Here is a 15,571-nt window from a genome sequence, read left to right on the forward strand (position 1 = left end):
AGCAAACATAGATATGAAGTCCTGACTGTAGCTGAAAGTAAGGGAATCTTTACCAAAACCAAATTCAGATATTAGCAAACTTTATGTAGGTAATTTTCATTAAGACCTAAGAAATTGTATCTGATTTCTGAAGACTTAGAATTATTCAATTAGACATAGTGACATGATTCTTAACAAAAAACTGAAGGACAACAAGGACTGTGTTAGTAGTAATAGCAACAATAGTAATTTCAAATGTATTGACATAGTCAGTGAGTGCACAAATGTAAAAGAGATAAAGTTTACAGTAAATACAAAAAGTAGAATAAAAATAGGACTCAGACAGAGTAAAAGGTGGAATGATATCTTCAAGCATATGAGTGTAGAGAATCCTTCCTGTAAAAGCATGAACACATTACCTGGGTTTTCATTTACAGTAACTTGAATAAGTGAATCTGTGGGAAAGTTGTTTTTGTTTGTGTATTCCTTAGGGACAGCTGACTAAAATTGTTTTAGTGAAGAAACTATTGACACAAGTATAAAAATAATGAAACCTACTTTCAAAAGTGTGTTGAAGTCTATGAAGTTTACAATATCATTCTGGAAAACCACAGACTTTAAGACAGGGTGCAGTTCTTTGTGAAGTGCACTAAGCCTGAAGATTTTAACACCTCCATTTCTCTGTCTGTGGAATACACAGAATATTCTACTTTAAAGCATAATGTTGTATCTCTTGTTTAGTTTATATTCACTTAAATAATGCACATTCTAAAAAGAGAATGTACATACCTCTGTTATCACTTACATTCAAAGATGAGAACTGAGAGGAGAAAGAGGAACACAGTGCAAAACCAGGACTTCACGGGCTTTTGTAAACACTCTTTTTTTTTTTAGCATACATTACACATTTTCTTTGTTTGTTTTAATACCTATTGTTGCGGGAAAAAGAAAAAGTCTTTGGTATTTTGGTTGGTTGGGGGATTTATGATTAGAGATTGATCTCCAGATTACATGCCGAACTACAGGATTTTCATCCGTATGTGAGAAAATGAGTAGTGTAGGGTGGGAAGATTGAGGGAATTTTGTAAGGACATACCAATGCAAGCTTTATTTCACTGTTCCTTTCTAATTCTTAACACAAGAATCTAATATTAATCAGAACCATTTGTTATGTCCTGTGTGCCCACATGACCAGGAATTCAGATTTCTGCACAACTTTCTATAGATATCCTACAGGACAAGTGCAAAGGTCTCCTTTCCTGCCTATTCTCATAAACATTGAAAAATAGGGAGGTGTAATTTCCTGAAAATGAGATTGCTGGGCTAGAAAACAGACACATAATAGCATTATAAGATTTTTTTGTTGCTAGTTAAATAGCATCACCTGAAAAACAGGTACGTCTTCCAGTGGGATATGTTTAATGCTGGAGTTGCTCTAACGCAATAGATGTACATCTATTATCAAGAGAAGATACAATCCATATCTGTCTACCTGGGTATCTTCAGGGAAAGAAGGAACAACTGGAACTTAAAATTGTGTTCACATTTGGGAAAACACTTATTTAAAGACTCATTTTTGCTGTGGTGAAAAAGTACAAGAACCAAAAAATACTACTCCTGCCTGTCTCATTTGGAGTAGTGGTGATTTGAGAGAGCAGAACTAAGAAATCAATAGATGAGAAGATTGAGGAGAATCCAAAATTGGAGAGACGAATGAAGGTGGGTTGGAGAAGTGTGTGCCTCAGGGGAGCTCACCCGCCTTGCTCCCTGCACATGAGGATGTGAGTCTTTATATTTCTTGTAGCCTCTGCAGACGCAGTATTATTTCTGTTTTTCTACACTTTTTTACACAGTGAAGAGCAGATAGCAACCGTGTTGTAAAACTCACTTAGGCATTTGTATCTCCTTTGACACTGCCTTTAGCACTTCACAGTGTGAAATGCATTAGCTTAAACTGGGTGCCAAATGAAATGCTAGCAAATATATTCTTAAAAGAAGATTCCTGATAATTAGTTTTTAAGACAAAAACCTAGTTCTTATCATTGTTTTTCTTCTGTATAGTTGAAATTATCTTAATTCATTAACTTGGGCAAAATTGCACATTGCCTCCCTACCCTGATGCACTAATATCTGCATATGCACATTTAAATCGCATTTGATTTTAAATGTGTGTTGAAGCCACATCAGTATTTGCAGCTAACCCTGCAAAGCAAAAGGCCTTCCTGAAATTGCATTCTCACATATCTGTAGTTGTCTTCTTCATAATTTCCAAAGTTAACAAGTTCCCTTCTTTCCAAAATGTCAGCCATCTAGTAAAGTTTCCTTTGTGATCTTTCTGCCATCAGCATTGTATAGATCACTAAAAGAAAATAACTACAAATCACTGGAAATCTCTAGTTTAATAGCAACTTGCAGACAAAATATAATGAGTTTGTATTAGAAAATCTATGGTTTTCTCACTTGTGATAAATGAAGGAAACAGGCATGGAGTCATGTCTCTGGGCAGAGGGCCCTGTTGCCCTTGTGTCTGAAAGGGGAAGGAAGAGATATAGTAGGCTAACAAAAAAGAGTTTTGGAGGTTACTGATCTGGAAATTCATCACTTCATTTGGTTTACTATCAGCAGAATAGAGCATTACATTCTCCAGAGAACTTCAGGTGGCTTTTATGTAATCAATACAAAATTACAATGTCTAGAACAAGAGATGGATTTTAAGATAATTGTATTTCATATGGATTAATTCTGTTTGAGCATCTGATAACAGGACTACTTTTTCTGTGAAAAAAAAAAAAAACAAAAAACCAACTTTTATTTAATTTTGAGTTGGCATGCCTCTTACTAAAGTGATAAATTTACCAAATGTAGTTACGGTTTAAAAAACACACAAAATAAGCTTTTTGAGCCCTTCATTTTTGAAGCAGGAGAAATCCTTTTATCCTCAGAATTCATTCTGTACTACCAAAATAACATCTTCCTCAGCTTTACAGGTTGTTGTGGCACAAATTAAGAGCAGAGTATGTAGTGGTTCTGCTCCAGGTGATTGGATGTGGTCAGCCATCTAGTCATGTAGCTGTCCCAGGCATATAAGGCTCACATTTAACCTCTATCACATACCTTTTACTATAATTAATGTTATAACAATACTCCTCTTAAAATACTAAGACAAGCCAAAAATTAACAACAGTAAATATCAAAGGGATAAGCCTAACTTTAGGTATTTCCTTGTGAAGTTATCACAGTTTTTTAATCCTATCATGAATGATGATGCAACAAAATCTTTAGAAAGAAGAGGGTTTGAGGATTTCCCTTAAGAAAAGAAAACCAATTGAAATCATACTAAATTTATGTTATGATTACAGTTTAAATATTTGCATTATAAAACTAGGAAATGTACATACCCTGAACTGCATCAAATACATATGATATCACCTCTTTATGTTAACTTGTATCCTTCATCATATACGCTCATGTACCCATTCAATTGACTCCAGCAAGAGTTGCATAGGTAGACCTGAAGCCAAATTAATGTCCTGCCTGTTAGAGGAGGGAAATGTCTAAGCAAAATGAGGACCTTGACATTTGAATAGACATATTAAATTATGTCTCTAAAAACTGTAAAATAATTACCAGAAAACTATATTTATGGTAATTGTGTCAATTGTGAATAACTTCTTAGTGAAGACTGAACAAGATTTAGCCTCCCTGACATGCACAGAGAGCCACAACTTCAGTCTACATAGTGGAATATAGGAAAAAATTGGGTTCATTTACATACCAAAGGAGGATACAAAGGCTTAGATTCATTGTGTCTTTGACAATTTGACTCCAGGCAAAGGTACAGAGATACTTTTGAAGTTGTGAGGACATAAGCATATATGGGGAGTAGCAGGTCTTTACTCATTACATATTTGTAAAGGATTATTTAAAACTATCTTTGAAGATAGAAAGAGGAGACTTCTCCAGTGAGAAAGTTTTTCTGTGCTTGGCATTTTATGTTTTCTTTTCTTATGGTAAATGCCTTCATATGGCACCAAGCAGAACTTTTAGGCCAGAGACAAGTTCATGCTGTGCTGTAGGACTGATTTTAAAAAAAGGAAAAGAAAACCCAAATCAGCTGCAGGACTCAAATGATGCTTATTCAGGACTTAAAGCCATGGATTTTTCATTCTGATTTCTAAGGGCAAAACCCAGCACTGACCACGATTTTGAGCAACTGAAATGATTTAACTGAAATTGCAACATAGGTGAATTTTAGCATTTGACAGAGTTTGGGATAAAAAAAAAAAAACAAACCAAAAGAATCCCCAAGCCAAACATAAACAACAACACTAGAATCCTCTTTAGCTTTTTTGTTTAGGTTTCTGTACGTTACATGGTCTGTTTTGTCAGCTCAGCTATTTTCCTCAAAATCTAATGACTCTGAAGAATAATATAGCTGCTTACTGTATGTTTTACAATCTTCTTCCAGTTATGTTTTGCATTCAGAGAAGGGACCCAAGTTACAATACAAGTTAATACCTGCTGTATCATCTGTGAAGTCTTGGGAGAGGAAGAGAAAAAGGAAAAATTGTACAGAGTGAAAAAAGCATCAGAAGCTAGGAAGAAAAGGACAGAATGTGGGACAGGACAAGATGTGTTGGCAGTGCCATCTCATATCTGTGCCACCTCATATCTGTGCCACGTATTGGTGTCACTCTCTCTACTATTAGTCAAATATTTGCTAGCCATATACTTGCTTTGTAATTCTTGAAATAACTTACATAATTCAACTGTGCTGTAGGCATATATTAGGAACAAAACCAGAAGCTAAATCTTACTGATCTCTTTTGAGCACATACTGCTCAAACACATTCCCATTCAGGGACCTAAAGTCTGAATGGTCATGTTCCAGTGCACCAAGGAAATATTTATCAAAAGATTCACAGTTGTCCTGGCTTGAGCAGTAGCAGTCATTTTTCTCCTTCTTGGTAGCTGGTGCAGTGCTGTGTTTTGACTTTCGGGCTGGGAACGGTTGCTGATAGCAAATACGTTTTTAGTTACTGCTCAAATGTTTGGTTTGTCCAAGGCCTTTTTCTGAGCCTCATGCTCTGCCAGGGAGGAGGGGAGGCTGGGAGGAAGGAGAGACAGGACACCTGACCCAGGCTAGACAAAGAGGTATTCCATACCATAGCACGTCATACCCAGGAGGTAACCGGGAGAGACCCGGAAGGGCAAGAGGAGCTCTGGGGGGATGGAGGAGGTGTTGGTCAGTGCTCTGTCGGGCAGGGTGGGGTGAGTTATGGGTCGGTGGCTGGTGAGGTGTTGTATTCTCTTCACTTGTTATTGGCTTTATCATTATTATTTGTAGTAGTAGCAGTAGTGATTTGTGTTATACCTTAGCTATTAAACTGTTTTTATCTCAGCCCGTGGGGGCTACTTTCTTTGGATTCTCCTTCCTAACTCTCCGGGAGTTGGGGGAGCAAAGGGGGGGAGTGAGTAAACGAGCTGTGTGGACTTGGTTTAAACCACGACAACAGTTAAGACTAAAATACGAAATAATCATAATTTCCAATAAAAATGTTTAAGGCTAACAACAGAACATGGCAGTGGGATCAAACATGGCAGTGGGATCATATGGATAAGAAATATAACTAGTTTTCCATAGCTTTAAGTCTTTAAATGCAGTGAATTTACAGTTCAGATCTGCTTAGCTACTTCGTTTTTCCTGTTACCAGTTTGACCTGCCAGTATAAAGCAATAAGAATATTAAGTCTGCACATCACTGTAAGGTTCCCTTTGACCATGCTTTGAATTGGTTTGAAAACAGTGTATAAAAAAGTCCTGCTGTTTTATAGTTATCTATACATCTCCAACTATTGAAGATATTTCAATCTTATTCATTAATAATTCTGTATAAGCCCCAAATGATGGTGCAGTGGGGAAAGGCAGGGAATATAACTGTTGGTGCTTTTTGAATCACAAAATGAAGTTTTCTGTAAATGCTTTTAAAAATACATCTTTTGAAAATTAAATCACAAATTAAGAAAACCTGTGCTAAGGACTCCACTTTTACACCTCAATACACTTTGACACTGCTGTCTATAGAAATCACTTTTATTTAAACAAAAAGCTATTACAGTTGTGAAGAAAGATAAAGAAATCACTGAGCTACTGGAAATCACTGGTAAAACAGGCAGAGTTGAACTAAGCTAGACGTTTTTTGAGAGTATAACCTTTTTGTGAATGCAAGGACTATAATCTTAATTTCAAATTATTTTACTATTTGAATTAAATTATTATCTTATTCTATGTCAAGAAGTAATTATGACTAAAGAAATGGAAAATATGTTTTGTTTTACTAACATTTGAATGAATATTACATGAAAGAAAATGAGCTCTATCAGTTATATATTCTTGTAGAATGGAGACTAAATTACAAAAGACACCCAATGAATCAATAGAAATATTACAGAATATTATATTTGGTTAAGAAATCACTTAGCTTATCAAAACAGGTTCTATTTATGATTTTTCTTATATACACAGATAAAGAGTTTTAAAATGTTTTAATTGAATTCCAATTTCCATCCTAATGAAGCTTGACAGAAGTCACAGTAAAAACAAAATTATTATCTAGTAAAAAAGAAATGCATCATGTAACATTCTTTATCATAAAAATAAAAACCAAAACAAACAAAAAACCTGTAAAAGCCAAGAATCTGGATAAATGGCTCCTGAAACCTAGAGCTGTTTAATAGATTCTCTCTAAGTGTAAAATTCACAAATTTAATGAGAAAGGTTTCATTCAGACACTGTATAAGTAATCAGGGTGTGCAGGGGATGCCCATTAATATGGGAGAAAGAATGATAGAAAACATATGCAAAACACATTAAAATTGCTGTTTCAAAATCCAGGTTTCTTATTTGCTGGTTTAAATCCTGATTAAAGTTGGTGATTTAAAAGTATTTTTAAAATATTTTTTCAGTCTTTTTTATTTAAAGCAATCCACTCTCTACTATAAATATGGTTTAAGCCGGCAAATGAACACTGTCGACTTGATCAGTCTTTCTAAACATATCAGAAAACAGGGAACATCAGTATCAGAAAGAAAAAGAGAGCTTCTCCATTTCTGTTAACAGCTGACCTGACTCAGAGGGTAGCTCTGGTTTCTCTGTCATCACTGTGTCCTGGACTGAAGCCAAACCTGTATTATGAAACATGTTTTAAACTAAGCCAGTTTCTGCTTCTCAGGGCAGAACAGTAAGAGCAGCATGAATCCACCTCTTACTCAATGTTTACACTGTAGGCAATGGCTAAACACACTTCAAATATTTATAGATTATATGTTTTTCAAGGATTAGGTACCTGAAGGCAACTACTGGGACTTTTGAGAATCTAAGTGGCTGCATAGATTTAATTTCTAAATCAGTGGGAACTGATCACCCCAGTAACTTGAAAATGCTACTCATTATGTAAGTAACCTTAAAATGCATTTCAGATACTTATGGGCACAAACTTTTTTTAAAAAGTGTGAATAAATGATCAAACCTATGGTCCAGCTGTTTCTATACACATAAACATGAGATAATTGCACCCACATACTTTTAGCCTGTCATGGACTAGCAACACAATTCATTAGCTTAAACCTCTGATTTATAGGTTTTAAGGCTTACTGCTATCCATACCTAGCCGATCTTCTTAGGGACTACCTAAAGTAATAATACATTAGAGTTTCTCTGCACCAACTGAACATATAGATGCCATACCAGCTGTGAGTAACATTGCCCACAAATTCCTAAACATAAAACTTCAACTAACAATTTTGGCCCCACACTCAATATGCTATGAGAAAACAGCCAGGCTGTGGCCAAATTAACCAGCTCAGTTGTCCAGGCCCACAAGCACACAGGAATACAAGTTTTAAGGAATTTCATTGAGAATTTGGAGCATTTGTTGCCCCCAGACACTTACTTTTTTACAGGCAGTCCTGAGTTTTCTGACATTTTGTCTCTCTAGGTAATTAGGCTGTTAACATTACCTGGGACATCTAAAGAAGAGCAGACTGACTCCTTCAAAAAGTCAGTGTCAAAATTGTCTTTTCCCTACCCTACTGTATAAGGTATTCCATCTGCTTCCTCATCAACACTGAAAGCCAGAAAAATAAGACATCTTTTCATTTTGCAAATTTGCTTGTTGAAAATAAATTCTATAGAAGCATCCTAACTCAGTGCTTATGTAGCAGTCTAACGGAATGCTAGAAAACAGCTCACATGTCTTTAGCTATCAAAATGAATAATCTAATCTAATTTATTCATCTAGACCCCTTTTTCAGTCAGCACATGTAGCACCTTAAGCAGCAACTCATGAATTACCATGAGAAGCAGCTATCTCCCTCCTGCCCATAGTGTGACTTCACTAAAGTTTTTGCCAACTGGAGACTGCTGTTAGCTTCTGGCCATCTCACTCATGAAGTCATTATGATTTTATTCTCTGGCTCTTGTGCATTATTTCTCATACATTATCAGTTTCACATCTATTAATCTTCAAGAACACAGATCTTGTCAAATCTGCCTTTTGAAATGGTTTATATCTTAAAACTTTTCATAGTTACCAAATAGCCTGAAAAAAGCACAGAAGCCTAGAAACTAATTTTGATTTTGTTACTGACAAGCTGTGTGTGGCCTCAGGGCTACCCTGTCTCCTTGCAGCCTTCTCCGAGGCAAAGGAAATGTGTAGTTGCACAGCTCTCAGCAGCAAAATAAGGACCAAATTGTGACTTCTTGTCACATTTCTGTTTGACTCCTGCTTCCCCCTTGCTCCACTGGGGAAATAAATTGTGGCAGAGAAACAGCTGGCATAGAAACCTTGTCTTTCTCTTCTTCTCACCTCCCCAGATTAGATCAGTGCACAGTCTCTAGAGCACTGCAGCAGGCAGAGCTAAGTCTCTGCTCATTCTTCCCTGTGAGGAAGCATAAAGTGCTAGGGAAGAGCCATCAACCTTGCACTGCGACCTGCAGTGATGGGACTAGTACAGGCCAACTACAGGGCTGTTGCTGGAGATCTTCTGCACATACAAATTAAGCTGTACTTTTGTAGAAGCCATTTCTCAGAGGTGTCAGGGTTTTTGCATTCATATTTCAATGGTGGCAGCTCAAACTACATCTGCCATTGAGTCCAGTCCAGTCCCCTTGTTCATAAACACAGCAGAGTAGCATAGTTAGGTGCCCACGGCTTTTAGACAAGCTCTGAAGTGAATCACAGTAAAGTCCTTGGCCATTACAGAGTGCTCAGTAACAGCTGAAATGTAACAACAGCAGCAGTAACAACAACTACTACTACTAATAATAATGATAATAAAATAAAAGATCCTGTTGCAAAGACAGAGGACTTTGTACTTAGACTTTTTTTGTATACAGTTTTAATGTCTTTCATAGAATCATAGAATAGTTAGGGTTGGAAAGGACCTTAAGATCATCTAGTTCCAACCCCCCTGCCATGGGCAGGGACACCTCCCCACTAAACCATGTCACCCAAACATGTTAATACTACATTTCTATGATTGCAATTACATGTAATATGAAGATGCTGAAGATAATGCTTTGGAATCTTCTAAATATTTGTCAGCAGGAGACCTAGGTCCTGCCAATTTTCTAAGGACATTTATAAATTGCTGTCTTCAGAGGTCCCCTTTTGTTTCTCACCAGGTACACTTCACCAGTATGTCCACAACTAAATATTGTAGCTGTGGAAATGAATAGGCAGTGCATGTGGCTTGCAAAGCAAGTAGGCAGGCCAGGGTCATTGCTTGGTGGCTATATTTTCAAGCTACTTAGTCTCATTGTCATTACCAGGATGCTGACCTTTCCAGAGCACCCCATCAGCCTTATGTGTCTGTCTCTGAATAGATCATGGCATTGACATAGGCTGCTAGAAAAAGATACCTGGACCATCTCTCTACACCAGCAGCCACACTGGCATTGGCAGTGTTGAAACCTGCACCACTGTTGTGCTGTACTCTCTGGCATGTCAGCATGGTACCTCAACAGGCAAGGACCCAGAGAGTTTAGCTGATCTGTGGCTAAAATACAGTTAATACCTACCACAAGGAGCATGCACTTTAATTCTAATAAATTCATGAAGACAATAAATCGTGGGGTGGGATATAGAATAGAAGAAAATAAAATAAAAAAGGAATTGTGTGAAGCAAGGGGTATTTTAATTGTTTTTTATTTGTCTAAACTATATGTTGCTGAAGTTTAAATCTGCCTTGTGTATACCAGCAGTAGCCCCAGAGGAAAATAAACTGCAGTGAAACATTAGCCCTGGTTGAATTCATAGTGTTCTGTCATAAGTAAAATCTCCATCTAGTGGGTCCAGACTTTAAAAATCAGCAGATCAGCAAAGTCCATTCCAAATGTAAGAAAAAAACAAATAACACCTCCCCCTCCCACAACCAAAATAAACTAAACTAATTATATGGCTTATTTACCTGTTATACTGAAGGTTAGATTACTGTGGAGCTGATGCCCATTATCACCTGAAGCCTATTGCTTTGCACAGAAAAAAAAACACAGGAGAAAACCACACAATATTGCAGCTAAGTAACACCCATAAAAACACTATAAAAGCACTATAAAAAACACTTTCAGACTCTAAATGACTGAAAATTAATTTCCAAACTAATTAAAAATTTAATTTTTGCTGTTAATTTTGGACTAAAAGTCTTCCCAGTTTGGGATTGTTTTGCTTGAACAACCTTGCAAGAGGTACTGCTCCTCTGATGCTGATAGTATTAATGCACTCAAGAAGATAAATAGAATTTTACAGATTTCCCTGCTAGCAGCTACAAAACAAGCAATGTTTGCATTGAACCAGGTTAAGAATATCCAAATAATCAAGTACTAGCATTTTGGTTAGGGCTGTTCGCCTGAGCCACCTGTTCTGGCAGTAGCTGCTGCCAGAAGCAAATTATAGAACCATCCAGCCACTGATTACAAAAATCATACTCGCATCACCTTCTTGTGGCTAATCAGACATCAGGCCAGGACTGTCATACAATTTGATATAGTCCTAATATCAGTCCTTTAGAAGACAACGGTCTCTAATAGCACTTAGTGCAGATCTTCTTATGAATAATAACAATGAAAAATGGAAGATGAAAAGTATAACTTTCCTACACTGAAATGCCATATAACCTTGACAAGCAGAATAAAATAACTTTCAGAAGACTGTTTAAAAGCTTTTTTCTTTTTCTTTTTTTTTTGTAGTGTCATTATTAAATTTTGGTAAACACTGACAAAAAAAAAGAGTTGGAATAAAATTCAACTAAAATATTCAGTATTAAATTTAAAGAAGGCTGCATTTTAAATATATTCCCTGTCTGACTGTGGTTGATAAAATATTGTTATGCATCTAAAATGTTATTTAAATATGAATGGTCAGAAAATATTAAAGTATATTAAATATTAATATTTTAGAATATGTATTTCCTAGTTAATACAATTGCTTTTCATTCTTGCAGGCCTAGCTCTGGGGTACTAATTCAGCACAACTTTCACTGACTCCTTTAGACATTTACCTGAATAAGAATTGCAGAGTTGATATCTTTTACCCTTCAGTAACATCCTGTAGAGTTCACAGTCTGTGCTCTTTATGGAAAAAACAGGGGAACCAAACTAAGCTATTTCAACTCTGGCAAATCTCCAATTATAAAGAACTACCACAGCTTTACCTGCGCAAAGGCTTGAGGGTAGTATCACCTGATGTTCAGACATTCCCCTTCTTATACCACTCTAACAGAACTGTCTAAGCAGTGTTGTTCTGCAAATGAGACTAACACTATTTTTAGAGGTGTATGGAGATCTAGCTTCAGTAAATGGCAACAGGAATGAAAGAGAAAAAAGCAACAACAGAAAAGTAGAAAGCAATCCAACAAACAAAATGAAATGATCTTGGAATAAAAGAGTTATTTGCTAAGAGCAACAAATTGTATTTGATCATCTACATTGTCAAAATATGCATAATTTTTGGTTAATTATACTTAAAAGTAGTTACCATACCTTCTGCTGTAATCTCGGCCATGATGATGATGGTAAGAGATACTCTGTTTAAAAGGTCAAGATCTACTGTGGAAGCTTATATAACTGCTGCTGACTCTTGCAGGAGCTGCAGAATGAGGAGGAGGAAGGTCCTCTGTTTTTTCTAATTCCGTTTCTTCTTCTTTATGCCCCTCTGAACTTTCTGTCACCTCTGCAGACTCCTGCCTTCTCAGAGCAAACTAAGGACTTCCAGATGCAACACTTAAAGCTCAGTTTAAAGTATCAGCTTCTAACAAAAATAGCCATGCTTTATGGTGAATCTTCAGCATGTTTTTCCTAATATCCTAAGAACCACGCACACTACAAGTAAAAAGTAAAATGTCCCAGCTATAAACAGGACAGGAATGCACAGCAGCAAAAAGCAAAAGAACTGGCAAAGAACTGTTCAATGCTCCTGCAGCCTTGCTAGCGTAATTGCAGTTCTTTGGGGGTATGTAAGAAAACATGAAATATAGAGTTCAAAGTAACCTTATCCATCCCAGCTCAACTTTATTCTTAGCACACTCAGTGCTTAGCACATTCTTCCTGGCCTTATTTGGTTTGGGGAGGGTCCTATGAAGCTCACTGCTGACTAAGGGGGAGGGTAAATTTAGGTGATTTTTCTCCACTTTGATTCTTAGTCACAGTTCAGAGCCAACTAAGACAGTATCTGAAACCTATAAAATTGGTAACTTCTTCAGCTTGGATTTTTTTAGTACTCTTCAGGTTTTTTTTGCAATAATCTCACATACCTGAAAAGTTCATCTAAGTATCAGGGAATGTTGTTAAAAATATAAATAGTATTTTATATAGTCTAAATGTATGAAGGTAATATGCAAATATGTCAAGATCAGCTATTTACTAGGTCTGATTTGTGGAAACAAAAATTGTGATTTTAAACGAGATTTTATAGAGCTGAAGACAAGTAGGCTTTTAAAACAATTTAGAAAAACAAAAATATTAGCAGTTTAAATAAGAATAATAATTTAAAAACCTGAGCAATGTTTTTTATTGCACTGCTTGCCATTTCACTGCTGTGGAATTACGTATGTGGGCAAGAGCTTGAAAATGAAATTAGTGAAAATGTGCCCTTGAGCCAGCATACCTCTACATAAATGTCATCATCACATGAAATCAGAAACCATCTTAAACTGTTCTTACTAGGGAACTGTTCTTCTACTAGGGAACCATGTAGTCTCTACTACATGGGCTTGTATTTGCACTTCTCATCTTCTGGCCCAGGAGATACAAGCACCTAGCTCTGTGGCAAAGTATAAGGAAAAGAATCTATTTATCCAGTGCACAAGATGCAGAAGTGAAGGTTAACTGAACAGCTTTCATTCACCATTGGGATTCTACTCTTCATTCTATTCTAACACCCTTCAAGCCTGCCCGTGTCTGAAAATGTTAGCCTTTTGTAGACAAAGCTTACAATCTGTGCTCATCCCTTTTCTTCTTCAAGTCTACTCCAAAGATTTTTTTCTTCCAAAACCAAATCTTTTCCACTGACAAGTTTTGATTACTTGATGCTCAGTAGTCAGTGCTTTTCTGATTATCCTCCTAAGACCTTTAGACTGTCTTTCAGATTATCCTCACTAAGGCTGATAAACTAATTTTAGTCAAAACTTTATTACTTTAAAAATACTTTTTCATGAATACCAAAATGTTCTTGGAATCACATTTATATGAACAAAATAGCTGCCCACAAATAGCTCAGTGGCTAGTAAAGGGTTCTGGGATGTGTGATACTAAGGCAAAGCTGTTGAACTTCTTAAGTAGTTCTTTCTCTTCTGCTGAAGCAATTCCATTTTAAAGGAACAGTTAAATATTTTTGATCATCTACATTTTGACAGCTATGTTACTTGCTTGTGATGTAAGAGAGAAAATCTCAGCTAAACACCTGAAGCACAGAGTTCATCAATATTGCAAAGTCAGGATTGCTTTCATTTGTGTTACTATTCAAGCAGAAATAAAATGACAAAGTCTCAGTTTGGGTATACAAGGAAAGAGAACTGGGGAAAATATTCACATCTGAATTTTGTTTTTAGTTTATGCAGCAAGATCCTGAGACTGTGGGCTATACCCAGACATCTATTTGTATAACTGTATGTGTATGGTTGTCTGCCCCTCACTGTTTCCATTTTAGCTCCTACCACCTGTCCTCTCGCCTCCATGCCTTATTTCCTTTGCTGCTATTTATGTTCACCTTCAATTATGGACTTATATTCTAAAACCAAAATATAAGGGCCGAGGAAGTGGGAGAATTCAACTGGAAATCAATTTTCCACAACATCAGCCTAGTGGCCAGAAAGAGAACTGCTTGGCAGTCTCTGCATCCCTTGTATATGCAAAACATTCTGGAAAGCAAAATCAAGCTGTCGTATGCACAAATATCTTACAACAAGTAAAGCTCTAGGCAGCTGTATTGGAAGTTATACAGTTGCTTTCTTTAAGAGAGGCAAAGTCAAAGGAGATGGGTGTCATATCTACTGGAGATAATCAGGGCCTTTACAAAAACACACAGAACTAAAGTAAACCAAGTTCTGTTACTGTGTATGTGCAGGTAAGTTTATTTTGAAAAATTAACATTACCATCTGAAAATTATACAGAAAATCAAATTTCTTCTTTAGGAATCTAAGAAAAAGAAAAATTGTGTTTAGTACTGGTTAGCAGTTTTGTTAAAATCTGAAGTTTAGTTCCTAGCCCAAGTTTAGGAGTTTCTTCTACACTAATCTGTGAAATTCAAATTATGCAGAAGGCCAGCACAAAATCTATGCTCTTCTTCATCCAATAAAGAAACAATAATTCCCTGATCTAGCTTATATATTGAACCTGACCAAGAATGTTTTTGGTGGGAGCCCTGTCTGTTTAACCTGACTGGAAATCTTCTTTTGTAAAATGTCCTTTCTCTCTTCTTGTTCATATTTCAAGTAATAACAAAACTGAAAAATTTGAAACTACTTTGGTTCTTGCAGGAGATACCCAAATCTTGACACACACAATTTTTTTCTCATTTTCTTTCCACCAGGTCTCAGGCACAAAGTGAAAATGCTCTTTGCTCAAGTTAGCACTAGGTACTTTCTTCCCACTCACAGGGACCATATTGTAAATGAACTGTCCCGGGATCAGATCTCACATTCAGGAGTGATGGCAGGAGTTGTAGCAGCAGGTTACGTGTCCCTCCTCACACCAGATTCCTGAGATGTAGAAGTCTATGTCAAAAAATAAATGAAGGTGAATAGTGAAGTGAATGGGAATGAAGTGAATGTGAATGAAGTGAAAATGAATAGTGAACAAATAAAATGAAGGTTCTCTTTGCTTTACAGTTTCCTGGATAGGGAAAAAGCAGCAAACTTAGGAAGAGGAGACAAAGAAGTACTATATGCTGCTACAGATGTCTGCATGTAACCATATGCCTTGATCTCATATAATTTCAATAAGAATCTTAACTGATGAATCAAAGAAAAGCCATTATTTGAACATATTATTTTAGGCCACTATCAGAATCACACTATTTTACAGACCTTAATAAAA

The 15,571-nt window shown here is 36.4% G+C and overlaps 1 protein-coding gene across 1 annotated transcript in view; it reads right to left on the reverse strand.

Annotated features, from left to right (window-relative positions):
• TRDN (triadin) overlaps positions 1–12,235 on the reverse strand; it is a 226,918-nt gene extending 214,683 nt beyond the window's left edge. The window contains exon 1 of the mRNA XM_034060756.1: positions 12,019–12,235. Coding sequence (XP_033916647.1) covers positions 12,019–12,040 — 22 coding nt within the window. The 5' untranslated portion in view covers positions 12,041–12,235. The remainder of the gene's footprint in view (positions 1–12,018) is intronic.
• Positions 12,236–15,571: the final 3,336 nt, after the last annotated feature.

This window comes from Melopsittacus undulatus, chromosome 3, assembly GCF_012275295.1.
Source record: "Melopsittacus undulatus isolate bMelUnd1 chromosome 3, bMelUnd1.mat.Z, whole genome shotgun sequence".
Classification (NCBI taxonomy): Eukaryota; Metazoa; Chordata; class Aves; order Psittaciformes; family Psittaculidae; genus Melopsittacus; species Melopsittacus undulatus.